At 36.2% G+C, this 14549-nt stretch overlaps 1 protein-coding gene across 1 annotated transcript; it reads left to right on the top strand.

The window, feature by feature from the left end:
* The first annotated feature begins 8337 nt into the window (after positions 1–8337).
* On the top strand, positions 8338–14399 carry LOC112197277 (TORTIFOLIA1-like protein 2). Its single transcript, XM_024337898.2, has 8 exons — positions 8338–8613; positions 8885–9635; positions 10215–10409; positions 10499–10601; positions 11391–12046; positions 12482–13183; positions 13662–13827; positions 13911–14399. The coding sequence occupies exons 2-8, from the start codon at positions 8976–8978 to the stop codon at positions 13913–13915; spliced, it is 2487 nt and encodes an 828-aa protein (XP_024193666.1). The 5' UTR covers positions 8338–8613; positions 8885–8975; the 3' UTR covers positions 13916–14399.
* Positions 14400–14549: the final 150 nt, after the last annotated feature.

The following is a 14549-nucleotide window of genomic DNA, read 5'->3' as shown; positions in this document are numbered from 1 at the left end:
TGAGAGAAAAACTCTCCTAGGGTTTTTTTTAGCATAGTGCTTACAAGAACCCTGCCGACTTGTTCTCTTCGTTGTACTCACATGTCATTTTTTATTTATATTTTACTTTCCTTTTAGATAATTTATAATATTATCCCTTGTATTATATTTTGATACACCCATTTTCTCTATTCACACAACCCCTGTACTTGTCTATTACTTTAATTCAATTTTTTTTTAAATAAATTATCTAAATTACCCTCCCTTGCAGTTATGTTTTTTTTTTCTTTTCTATTTCGCAAAGGGTGGTTCTAGTTGGACCTCCAAATTTGCTATATGGACCTCCATTATTTTTCAATAGTTATTGGACTTTGTCAACTCATATAAAAAGACATATAAAGATACAGAGAGAAAGAGAAAAGAAAAAAAAATCTCTTCTTACCTCCCACGACAAACTAACGATGTTTTTCTTTTTACTTTCAAAGTATGTTTTGCCTTCAATCTCCCATGCTTGGATGCGAGATGATACATTTGTAGAAAATTTTAAATTGTTATTGTTTTCTATTAAAGTCCCATGTTTTGAAGATGGAATTAGATAAGTTTGGCCTTTATACTTGTAAGCAAAACTACTCCTTATTTGTTTCAACTTTAGGAAGAAATAGATGAATGCAACAGTAACAAAAAATACTTGTAATTTCTCATCAGTTTGTTCTGCTGCTTCCCTTAAATTTTTCTTCACATATCTTCAATTCTCCATGGCTTACGACACTCCAAAATGTTGGATTGATTCATAGAACCGAGGGAACCAACATCAAAGAATCTCACTTTTAGGAAAGGCTCTTCTTCGAGTTCAAGCGTTAATACCCGGAAGACTCATGAGCATCGGTAATAGCAGAAACTTGACTTTCTTGACCAGTCCAAATCTGCAATTTAGTCAATTCATTCTGCTTCTTCTTCTCTTAGTTTTTTTTTTTTTTGGACTGATTCTTCTTCTCTTAGTTGAATTAATAGAGATAATAAAAATAAAAATAAATAGAACAAAATATTGTTGAAGAATAAATTTAATTGTTCAAGGATATTTTGGTAAAATTAAGGAGGTGCACTTAGCTATTTAAGTATTTGAAAAAGTAAATTAGAGGTCCAATAAGTAGGAGATGTCCAAATAGCAAATTTAGAGGTCCAACTAGAACTCCGTTTTGGCAAATCAATCGTCCGTACCCTTATTTCTCGTCATCATTCTATCTCTCATCCTCAGAATGGGCTCAGACCCAAACTTTATCATGTACCCCAAGCTCACCCTCGTCTGCTTCACACACCCCCATCTCTGCACCTCATCAATCAAGCTCTTCGAGAATGACTCGCATGCCTTCTTATCCACCATGGCTAACGAGCCCACACCAAAATGAAGGACTATATCACCCACATGCAAACCTCCTCACTCTGGAAAACAATGTCACACTAATGACATAGAAACCAAAGTCGTGAATTTAAAGGATGACGACGACGAATTGGGGGACCTCGGGGATTCCAAACATGAGGGTTAGAGATCAATCATTGAGTCACCACCCAATTGAAATTTCCAAACTTTGTATCTGTGGCTTTGTTTGCTTCCTTTTGCTGGTTTTGGCCTTTTGATTTATCTTATACGGGTGGTGAGATTTTGAGGTAGGCTAGCGAGGCGACACATGGCGCAAAGGTGCTGTCCCCACCTGAAAACTCCACAGGTTGCGTCGGATGATTGACTTGCTGAATAAAAAAAAAAAACATAATTACAAGGGAGAGTATTTAGGGTAATTTGTAATAAAAAAAAATGAATTAAAATAACATAAAAATAGAAGTGGTGTGTGAATAGAGAAAAAAAATGTGTCAATAACACCATCCTAAATTTTCTAAATCAGTCAACTTTTATATCTATCATGGACATTTTTTGGAGTTCAATTTTTTGGTGAACCTTTTGACCCCAAAGCCTAGCCCTCCTTCAATTTTTTTGTGAAGTTTTTGACACCAAAACCTACCCCTACTTTTATAGGAGTAGTGATATTGTGTGAGGGTATTTGAGTATTTTGCACTCAATTTAGCTAACAGAATGAGTTCTCTTAGATATAAATTATCATTAGCTCTCCATGTATAAATGTATAATCCATGTTTTCTCGTCAGCAACATCTGTCATAATTATCGCAATATTCATATCATGCTAGGATGATAATCTTTAATTAACAGCCAAACAAAGAAGAAACAATTTATATTGGTGAATGGGCCATGGATATCAACCTAGAAAAAAAGATAAATCTGGTAGTATAGTAAAATGTGCATTTATTGATAATCATCTGCAATAAATTAAGAATCGAGAGAAAAGGAAAAATGTGAAATATCAAATCAGGTTTTGTCTTATTGCAATTAAGGATCAAGAAAAAAGGAAAAATGAGGCAGTGCATGACGTCCTTGTATAAATTGATCGACAACTACCCTCTAGTATGCACAATATCATCCTTGCGAAACAAAACACAAAAGAGCAAGATGAATCAGATATTGATAGTATTGTTCATCCTCTTGCTCACTAAGACTGAGGCTGCTTGGAATTCCAGACATGTTGAAATTATCAATGATTTGGGTCCAAATACATGTCTTACCATTCATTGCAAGTCTAAGGATGATGATCTGGGAGTCCATCTGCTTCACTTTCAAGAGACCTATTGGATCAATTTCAAAATAAACATTTTCGGAGGTACACTATTCTTTTGCAGCTTCCAGTGGCCCGACAATTTTCATCACCTTGATGTTTACAATCAAGAGAGAGACAATGTACCCCCTAAAGAATGTAGGACATGCAGATACATGATCAGATCTGATGGTGGACATAGGTACAATGAGGAATTCCAAGATTTCACTGATTTTTTCAAGTGGAACGAAAAGTGAATTCAATTGACATAGAAATAAGGAGAAAGGCTTTTTAAGTGTGGTTGTCAAAAAAATCTATTTGCTTACATTTTGAAATAATTATTGTACTTTTCAATATCAATGCATGCATGTACTGTTTTTCGGTTAATTTAGCTCAGGTCAACCCCTTTAATTCTTCTATCCTAAAAGATAGTACGTATACATTTGATGGGTTCTTATGAATGTCCAGAAAAATTATTATCTTATGGATTTAGTTAGGTTCTTAATTCAGTAATATACACTGGTCTCAAGTCGGGACTGGAGAAATTTATTATTTAATTGAGATTATTAATTTAACAAATATTCATTTAATGAAATTTTACTGTATATAACAATACTATGGTAATATTCATAGCATGTTAGGATGATTGACAGAACCCGCCCCAAATTTCACCGTGAAATCCGAAGTGGCCCTACGGGGCCACCTTAGAAGAAATTTTACCAAAAATTTGACAAAATTTTCCCTAAAAGTGGACTACCCAAAACCTGTAGAAAGACATTTATACTTCTAAGCAATCCATCCTCATTATCCTGGAGCCATCCTGCTCCCCAAATTACAACATCTTCCAATTCACATTACACAAATCTCAACTTAATAACATTAATCCCATAGGTTATCAGAGCAATTCTAAAACAAAATGTATACTAGAATAAAAAGTAAAAGGGTAACAGATCGATAGATCCTACAATGCGGAAGCAGTGACAACTATGTCTTAGCTCCATGTATGCCTGACCTCAACTAATTTAGCCTGCAAACTGGGCATTTGAAACCAAAGGGCCCAGGGGAAACTATTGAAAAATACGTTAGTGTGAGTGGACAAAAAATAAATAATTAAGATATTTTAAAAGAAACAAACTTGAATACTTTCCCACTTATTTAAATTTATAAAACCTCAATGCATGCAACGTTTGTAAAACAAATTTCTTTAAACTCAAAATCTTGTGAAAACATACCAGCCCCGCTGGTTAAGAGAAATCGGACTAGCCTCGCTAGTCAAGTAATAATAGGATATGGGGAAGAAATATCACCATACGAATAAAGGAGCCCCTTAGGCTCTACCCTCGACTGCCACTCACACATAGATTGTCTGAGGAGGAGAACTAATAACCTCGACTACCACTTACGTAAGGAGGAGAATAAATCACCTCGATTGCCACTCACAAACACAAAGTAAGTGAGAAGGAGACACTATAGAACAACCACAGTATGGTGAAGAAAATAATCAACCAGTAAATCCATAAATCCATAAAGCTTCCCCAATTTCTCACGAGAAAAATAAATATATTCCAATGACGTGGCCCCGCACGCCAAAATATTCTCAAATTCATAACAAATAGGCGAGAGATAATCAATAACTATAATTCCAGTGAAAATCTCATCTCCGATAATATCTCAAAATCTCAAAATCGATGGATAAAAAAATAATATTAAATTCCGTAAATCACTTCGAAAAATAATTCGTCGAAAATCATATAAATCATAATTCTAAATAATAATCATATATCGGAGATAAATATCGATAGCTCAATATCCAAAAAAATAATATCACGAATCCATTTCCCAAATCATAATCGAGATAAATCATAATTAATCACCAAAAAATCAATTCATATTCCCGAAAACAATTCATAAGTCCAAATCAGAGTATAATAAATTCAATTCCGAAACTCATGGAAAAACAATGCCAAAAGTATAGTCCAAAGCCAAATATTATGCTTAACAAATAAAACGATAAATAATTAAATAAATCAATCATCATTTCGGGAAAATAATTGCATGCACCATTATTTAAAACAAACGTCAACTCACAGTACTATATAGGTGACCACACATACCGGTTTCTTCGTCGAGCGGTAACTCGGTATAGCGCCCTGTACACAATTATATTCCGTGAACAACAATTCGGCAATTAGATACGATTCCAAAATCAATCCTCTTAAATCAACATCTCTATTTCCTTCTCCAATTCAACCCAAACTTTACCACTAACACCATTTCATTAATTTACAAGTTCTAGGGCAGATTCAAGAGAAATCCGACGGTCGAATTCTCATAAATTGATAATTGAAATTCTAAATCTTTGAAAATTAGAAATCGATTCAAAACTTCTCCAATCTTCACCAAATTCACATATATAAGCTCTAAATCAAATATAAGATTTAACTAGCTAAAAACCAAAGCCAAAAACCTGCCCTACACGCCTCCACACGCCGCCGGCCAACCACCGATTCAGGTCACCAAAATTCACCAGCATGATCATCTCAACAAGCCCAACAACTTTTATAACTACAACAAAGTCTAAAATTATCTTGGTTGGCCGAAATTTAGCCCTAAAGCAAAGAGGGAAAATTGAAATTCTTTACCTTCAATCCTTTGATTTGTGCTCCATACTTCGAATTGGACCAAGAAATTTTGAGGGATGGTTGTATGATCCAAGAGCTCCAAGACCCAATAAGAATTTTGGCCAGAGGTGGCCAGAAACTCAAGTTCCGACCAAACATTTGAGAAAACAGCGACATCGCCCACTTCTTCTCGTTGCTGCACTTTCCACAGTTCAAAATAAATTACCAGACCATATAGAAATGAAGAGGAGGAAGAGAGCTTTCTAATGATAGCTTACGCGTCAAAATCCGTCGCCGAATGAAGGAGTTATGGCCGGAAGAAGGTGAAGAGGTCGAAGAGGGAGAGAGAGACCGACGGTAAGTTTCTGAAAATGAAACTTACCCCGATAACTTTTCCTATATATAGGAAGTTACTATAAACAGTAACTTTAGTATTTTAGCCATAACTTTCGCATACGAACTCCGATTTTTATGTACCACATATGCACGGACTCGGTTTAGCGTTTTCTACGAATTTCATGAATGGAAATTTTCTCAAATTTTGACCCAAACAAAAAGTCAACTTTTAGAGCCACTAAAAGTATTGAAACAGAGTAAAAAGTGAAAGTAATTGTCGTTTACCGTCCAAATGACTAGTAAACCGATAAATTTGGGTTCGGGACGTAATAATGATACTCTTTAATTAACAACACCAAAATAAGGAAGCAACAATCTATATCTATATCGGTGAATGGGCCATGAATATCAACCTAGGAAAAATATAAATTTGGTAAAATAGTATATGCATATAAAAAAAAATATATATATATATATATATATATATATATATATATATATATATATTGACATAATTCTTACTAAAATTGTTTGGCAGTTATGAGGTACTGCATCACTTATGAGAAAAATTGTTCGACAACTATCCTCTAGTATGCACAATATCATCCATGCGAAACAAAACACAAACGAACAAGATGAATCAGATATTGATAGTATTGTTCATCCTCTTGCTCACTAAGACTGAGGCTGGTGAGCGTTCCAAACATGTTGAAATTATCAATGATCTGGGTCCAAATACAGATCTTACCATTCATTGCAAGTCTAAGAATGACGATCTAGGAGTCCATCTGCTTCACTTTCAAGAGTCCTATTGGATCAATTTCAAAGTGAAATTGTTTGGAGGTACACTACTCTTTTGCAGCTTCCAATGGCCAGGCAGTTTTCATCACCTTGATATTTATGATCAAAAGAGGGACAATGTACCCCCTATTCCCCTAATGCATGTAAGACATGTCGATACATGATCAGATCTGATGGTGGACATAGGTTCAATCAGCGAGCCCAAGATTTCACTGATTTTTTTTTTTAAAAAAAACCCACCCCATTCCCACCCTTGATGGGGCTCGAACTCCTGACCTCTTATATATGAGACCAAAGCCTTACCACCCCACCAAACACACACACCCGACCCCTTTAATTCTTCTATACTTGAAGATAGTGCGTAAATAGGAACCTCAAAACAAAATCTCTAAAAATAATATTAACTTTTCCAACTAAAAAAAAAAAATGTACTCTCTCTAGCAATAGCGGACCTCAAATTTTGTTCATGTGAGGCATAATCCTTGCATTAAGTAAGTGAAGGTAGATAATCGGTGCAAAAAACAGTAAGATGTAGGGAAATTGAACCTAATACTTGATATACATGAATGAGTTAAAGAAATAGAAATAATTTCAGTGAGGCCAGGAACCCCTTCTAAGATCTATGTTTTGTGGGCATACCATACTTCATATAAGACCCCTTAATTTGGACATGCCTCCATTTCGACTTGTTTATGGCAAGGCTTGCCACCTATCTGTAGAGCTTGAGCACCGGGCATTTTGAGCAATAAAACAATTAAATTTTGATCTAGTCAAAGTGGGCAAGAAGCGAAAGTTTACTAATAAGTGAATCACACAATGCTGTTTACACAACCAAACAAAAATCTCTGTTGTTGTTGATGAAAAGTGAAGCATAGCCACATTAGTAAGACATAAAAATGAACTAAGAAGAGGAGAAGTCATACATTTGGAGAGAGAAAGAAACAAAAACGAGAAATATGTATTGATAAAAAAAATAGTCATGGAAAGGAGTGGAAGAAATAGATAAATCAATAGGAAAAGGAAGAAAAATGTTGGGATTGTGGGTGCTTAAGCTAATATATAAGAGCATATTCACCAATATTAGTAATTTTAAAGTCAAATTTTAGCATATAAGATACGGAGTTTAAATGTTGGTTTCACTTGCAATAAAAAGAGTACGGTTAGAGGGGCTAGTGTCTATTGGCCAAAAACCATCTAGCGCTCAAGTCAATTAAGTGATAATTTTGGTAGCATGAGGGTGTCAGAGCAAAGGATCATAGCTGCATTTTTTTTTTTTGGGTGAGGTGATGGGCTATTTATAGGGAATAAGCTGAAAATATTAACAAGGTCTTACTTGATGTGGAAGTCCTATGATTAGAACATGTAACTATATACGCATCAGAGACATACTCCGGTCATTTTACACTTCGGTATCCTTCAAGTTATCGACATGGTATAGCTATTACCAGATGGGTATCCTTCAAGTTATCGACTCATCTGACTAGGGACGTAATAAGTTAGTAGTCATGAGAATTTGTTTGCTAATATAAATCCGTTTAGGTTAGGCTCGGTACAACCAGCCTGGCTTGCTCTTGCCTGGTTGGGTTAGAATGACACAATAATAATATGAGTACCTCAGTACCTCTTTAATTATTGCTAATTAATTTTAATTTTAAAATATAAATGTATTAGAGTTTGTGTTTCACATAGTCTACGTTACCTAATAAAAATAGTTCACGTGTATGATTTGAAAATTTATATAAATCAAACTAAAAACAGAGTTGGACGCTGATTGAGGGGTCCACGTGTCAGTGAACTCCTTTTGAAACCGCCAGGTCCCCACCCAAAGCTAACCTTCCAAAAACGCTCCCCAGTTTGTCCCTTCTGAATTTGAACCGCAGCAGAGGGCGCGAAATTTGAAGCCATTAAATCAAATTTATTCTCTTCTCTCTCCAAAAATATCCAAAGGCTCTGATTTTCTCGAACTCCGTTGAACGCTTTCTCAGATTCCTTCTCTTTCAAAATTTAATCATATTTTAATAAAAGTTCGTAAATCTCGAACCGCATTCAAATTTCCCTTCTTTATATCTCTGCATTTATTTTCGTAAAAAGCCCAGAAATTTAAAACCAAAATGGGGGAAGAACAAGAGGAAGCTCTCATACTTCGCTCGGATTCCACCACCCCGAAGCTTCCTTTTCATCTGGGCAAGTTCCCTCTGGAGTTAAATGTCAATATGTGTGAGTGGGCTTGCTTCAAAATTTAGGGTTTAAGTCTTTTTTGACTGTTTCTCATAGCATTTAGGGTTTAATGAATTCAATAACTCAAATTTGTGTGGTTTTCGTAGTGAAAGTTTTGATCTTTCTTTAGTTGGAATGTTTTGATTTCTTTCCCAGATCTTTTATTCAAAATTTGAATGGAGACATAGTTTAAGTTTAGGTTCATTATGGTGTGGGAATGAATGATGTTGGTTTGGGTTGTTGAAATCTTGTTTTGCTTTCAATTTTGCAGGATTTTAGTGATTTGATTCCTAGAGTTAGGAAGTGGGGTTCTTGATTGTGGAGGGAATAGGTGGAATTTGGGGCTATTGGGTTAGGATTCGATGATCAAGATGAAGGCGTATGCGCATGTTAAGGGGAGAGGAGCTGGGAGGGTCACTGTGCAACAGGTGGTTTTCGAGCTCAAACAAAAGGTGGTTATTGCGCTGAACAAGCTTGCTGATCGGGATACTTACCAAATAGGTGTCGAGGAGCTGGAGAAAATGGCGGAGTGCTTGAACCCAGATGGGATTGCTCCGTTTCTGTCGTGTATTTTGGATACAGATTCGGAACAGAAGAGTGCAGTGAGAAAGGAATGCATTAGGTTGATGGGTACATTAGTGAGGTATCATGAGGGGCATGTTGGAATGCATCTTGGTAAGATGGTTGCCAGTATTGTTAAGCGACTAAAAGACCCGGACTCTGTTGTGAGAGATGCATGTGTGGAGACTGTTGGTGTTCTGGCATCAAAATTGAGTGATGGTAGGGGTGACGGTGATGGGGTCTTTGTTGTCTTAGTAAGGCCACTTTTCGAAGCTCTGGGTGAACAAAACAGGCAGGTTCAGTCAGGTTCAGCATTGTGCCTAGCAAGGGTCATTGATAATACTCATGATCCCCCGGTTTCAATTCTGCAGCCAATGTTGAATCGAACGATAAAGTTGCTCAAGAATCCACATTTCATGGCTAAGCCAGCTGTTATTGAGTTGAACAGGAGCATTATCCAGGTGACTTCTTGAACTAAAACACAATTATACTGGTTATTTGGTTGTTCTTTATGTTCATACTTCTGGATTATCAAATCTGTTTTCCAAATGCTGCATCGAGAACAGCTGTTGGTGACATTTATGTGTACATCAATCGAAACATTCTTGTTAGCTATAGTCACGCGAGGCTTGTTATGTTTGTTTAGAATGTTTGCTAATGAAAACAATTTGAGTTCATGCTCCTTTTTATTTAAGGTGGCTGATGTTATGCGTCAGTGGCATTTATTTGTGTGCTGTCTTCTGTATACTAGAATATGCCTGGGTCTCTCATGTCACATTAATGATCAGAATTTGGCAAAACATGCTACATGGCATTTTTTCTCAATCATGGCAATCCACCTAAAGTACTGAAATGAATTCTTTACAAGGAAATTAACTTCTACCAAATAGGGCTGTCAAGTTACGAAACAGCTCAGTTTGAAATCCAACTACACTTCATATGCTTGTCTTTATTTTACTGCATCTTTTTGGAATGTACTTTCAATCCTTGTATGCAGTATATGTCCTTTTTATTATGCACAATTTGATTCTCTATTTTAGGCAGGGGGTGCACCAACACAAAACATTCTCTCCGGTGCAATGGGAAGTATTCAAGAATCTCTCAAGAGTAATGACTGGGCAACACGCAAAGCTGCATGCATAGCTTTAGGGGAGATAGCTTCAAGTGGTGGATCCATCTTGGGCTCTTTTAAGGCTTCCTGCATTCGTTCCCTTGAATCATGTCGCTTTGACAAGGTTAGCATTGATTAAAAATCTAGATTTGGTGAATCTTCTTTCATGCAGATGAGTAAAATGTATCTGTTTTATACTTCTGTTGCTTGTAGGTGAAACCAGTTAGGGATACTGTCCTACAGGCACTGCAGTGCTGGAAAAGTCTTCTAGGAGCTGACACTCCTGAACCTTCAGAAGCTGGCTCTTCCATTAAAGGTTTACTGACTGTTGCCAGTATTGATATTTGTTTCAGATTGGTTTTTACTTTCTGGATTCTTACTTCGATGCAATGTCTTCAGTTTATCACCATAAAATTCAGTAGTCTTTGTTTGATCTCCTTGCGGCTTCTAGATGCTCCCTAGTAACCAGGGGACGACTGTGTGCGGTCTTATCATTTGTCGACATTTTTGTGATGCATATTGAATCCTATGTTGACTGGATCTCATTTTTGCAGCTTTCATAATGAATTAATTAAAATATGCTAGTACATGACTGCTCAAGTTATCAAATATATTTTCCAAAGGAAAGTTCACGTATATCAGGATGAGCTGAAAGTGTTGCAACCATAGGTGGATAGGTCCTGGACCTAATATACCAACTTAACTTATAGCCTGATTTATTTTATGTTACCTGGTTCTAATGATGAAGCTTAGTTGTACTTATGCCTTAAAATATGCATGCTCCAACATCTTAACCTTCTCAACTTATGAGGTTGTAGTTTTGGAACAAATGGTATATTATGTGAAAGTGGCATATTTTGACAATGTTCTATGAATTTATATTTCTTTTGGCACTACTTCTCGTCCAACATGGAAAAATAGGTCATCTTTCATCATGATATTGTTCTTGCTGTACCACTACGTCATTTATGTTATTCTGAAGCCTGCTTTGAACGTTTAAAGGATATGGAACATCCTTTTCCTTCTTTATTTCAGAAAACTTCTTGACTTAATGCACTTAACTTGTTACTTCTCATAATCGTTTATCAATTTTTCTTTTGTATAGAAAATTTCTTTGGTGGTGACTACAGTGATATCACAAGTGCCAGTGAATCTGGAAGGAAAGATCGCTCGCTCAGGAAAGCTGTTATTGGTGCGACTAAGAGCAGGATTCCTTTGTCTGGCAGAAGAACACGTCCAAATCATGTGGAAAATCATCAACGTTCCAGTGAAGATGATTGGCATATTGAAATTGCAGTTCCTAAAGCCCACAATGCTTCTTTGCCAGAATATCAGAATGAGGAATCTGAGGGTAGCACTATTACTAAGACATTAGAAAGGATGAGCACTGATGTTACAAGCACACATGATATGGGATATGAATATGTTCACATGGATGAAAAACAAGAATGTTCTTCTCGGTCCAATATTGTCACTGATGACATTGACACTAAGTTTGTCACAGTTTCTTGTAACAGTCTTGAGGAGAGTAGTTCGCAGAAGCCAGTGGGAAGAAATCAGCGGTTTGCAGCAGTTGAAGGTTTAAGTAGTGAGAAAATATACTCTGAAAGAGATCGTAGAAGTCTCGATTCAACTGTGACAGAATCAGATTCTCATACTCCACATGGATGTTGTTCACAAATGGCAAATGAAGTGTCGTGCATTAGAAAACAACTCTCAGAAATTGAAAACAAGCAGTCAAACTTAATGGATCTTTTACAGGTACATACCTCGAGATTCTCAGATATGCATAGAAGTTAATTTATGTTAGTTGCTTCACTATTTGTCTAAACTCATTGAAGCATGAGCCTAATCATTTAGTTTTGATTGCCCATCATTAAGATAAAATCAATTTAACATTGTATGACTCGTTGGCACATACAATTTTAGGTAGAAAAAGTTCTTATCTGCTTACTTTTACCTCAGTTCCAAAAAAAGAAGAAGTTATACTTGGCTGGCTTCCTACTAACCTATTTTGCTAAACAAGCACTTCTTACAATTCCTACCTTACAATCTAGCACTCTTATAGTATTTGAAATTTATTGTTATTCTGGTACAGTGTAAACAAAATAATTACAAGTCAAAATAATATTTTTTTCATCTACATCTAAGACTGTAAACAATTATACTTAGCTTTTGTATTTTACTTCTCTACAGGCATTTACATCTGGTGTAATGGGTAGCTTGTCTATGTTACAAACAAGGGTGGTAGGCCTAGAACATGTTGTAGATAGATTATCTCAGAACCTAGTACATAGGGAGGAGCATTCCAATTTAGCAACCTCCAAACTCATGAAGCAAAACCAAAGTGTGCATTCTCCGAGACTCTCTACATGCACTCCTAGGCCATCTATAGATATGCGCAACAGGCAGCCTTCACTGTTGTCCGTGAAACATTCTGATATTTGGGAGGAAAACACATTTGTGAGGACCCAAGCAAACAATTCTGCAAGACAAGGTACAGAGACATGGAGCAATACTAAGGTGAAACTTACCAGGAATCCTGCTGGAAAAGATATTCGGAAAAGTTCTGGGCAGGGAACACAGAGGACAAGTCAAACAAGGACTGATGCTATGTTTACCTCAGCTTCTAGTGCCAAAGTTAGACAAAATGTTTTAGAAAGCAAGAATAACCTCTGGAAACAGGTGAAGGGTTTGCTCTGTGAAGGCGACTTAGATTCTGCATATGTTGAAGCTCTTTGTTCTGGTGATGAAATTGTTCTGATTGAACTTCTTGATAGAACTGGTCCAGTTCTAGAATGCTTGTCACCTAAAACTGCCGGCGATGTCCTCAGCACTTTAGCATCATATCTTGTAGAGCAAAGGTTTATCAACACAATAATCCCTTGGTTGCAGCAGGCAAGTGTTTCTATACATGATTTACTTATTGTTAACTTTTATTATGAACAAATTGAATGCCATCATGCACTAGATCCTTTTCTTACATAAATTGGGTGGCTGGATGTATTAAAATACGGTTTTCTCTCGAACTTTTTCACCGAGTGTCACAAGGGGAAAAACAAATATTTCCACAAATGCATTAAAGCAATGTATTACAAACGTAACGATTTATTTGCTTTAACAGTACGGATGTTGTTGCTTTCTTCAGGTAGATTACTAGTGCGTTGTTTAGTTTTTCTTTGAAATCAGACTGAAAATTCGGTTATTTCAAGAAAGAGTCCCTAGTCTTTCTTGAAATAATCTGGACTTACTAAGCAACAACGTATGGGGCTTGGTTTTCTTTTTCCCTAGTCATTTAAACTTTGCATTTTCTATGTAGGAACAGAAATGTGTACAGAAAAAGTGTTAACACATTATGCCATTTTGTCTTATTTAGATTGCTGATTTGAGCACCACTCATGGACCAAATTACTTTGGGCTGTCTGCAAAAGCAAGGCAAGAATTCTTGTCTTCTGTTCAGGAAGCTGTAAATATGGAATTTGTCAATTCTTCGGAGAGAAGATCTATCACTCAATTAGCTATGAAGTTCCAGCATAACTGGGGTAAGGCTACTTCATGTGTTGTTTACAACTTACATTCTTGCAGTTTCTACCTGTGACTAATCCATGAACTTCGGCTTGTGCAGGTTAGTGCTCGAATAATAAATCAGTCATGAGAGTTAATGTTGAACATTTTAGTAATTAGTACGATCTTAACCAGACGATGGTCCAAGTCTGGTCACTCACCATCTTTTCTCAATTAGAGTTTTTTTGCCTTTTGTATGTAATTTCTCCATCTTGTAAGACGTAGCTTCTCCATTTTCTGCAGTGTTTGTGTTTCCATTATCGGTATACTTACGTTTAGGTTTTATTAATCAGACTCTGTGAGGAAATCTCTTGCCTGTGGACGTGTTCAATTTCTTTTACTCGTAGAAATATTCAATTTATTTTGCTAAACAATGAAGTTTGAAATTCCAACAAAGAGCTTTCTATATTTGTCAGCATTTTTAATCTTGGGAATATTGAGAAACTGCATCCTCTACATCCATGCAATCAAACCGTCAAACAAACGGGAATAGAGCTTGCGGTTCAACTTTTAATACAAGCATTGCTCGACACAAACCCAAAAAAAAAAATATCCTCGCCCTTCTAAAATCACACTTGAAAACTGTCCTAGGAAAATTGGCTGTTTTTTGACTGATTCTCTTGTGAACTCCAACAAAGGAACAAGTCATAAGTTTCTGTCTATAAGAAGACTTCAAGATAAGAGGCTTCGGTATTTGAAA

This window comes from Rosa chinensis, chromosome 4 (genome assembly GCF_002994745.2).
Source record: "Rosa chinensis cultivar Old Blush chromosome 4, RchiOBHm-V2, whole genome shotgun sequence".
NCBI lineage: Eukaryota > Viridiplantae > Streptophyta > Magnoliopsida > Rosales > Rosaceae > Rosa > Rosa chinensis.
This window is presented reverse-complemented; position numbering and strand designations above follow the sequence as displayed.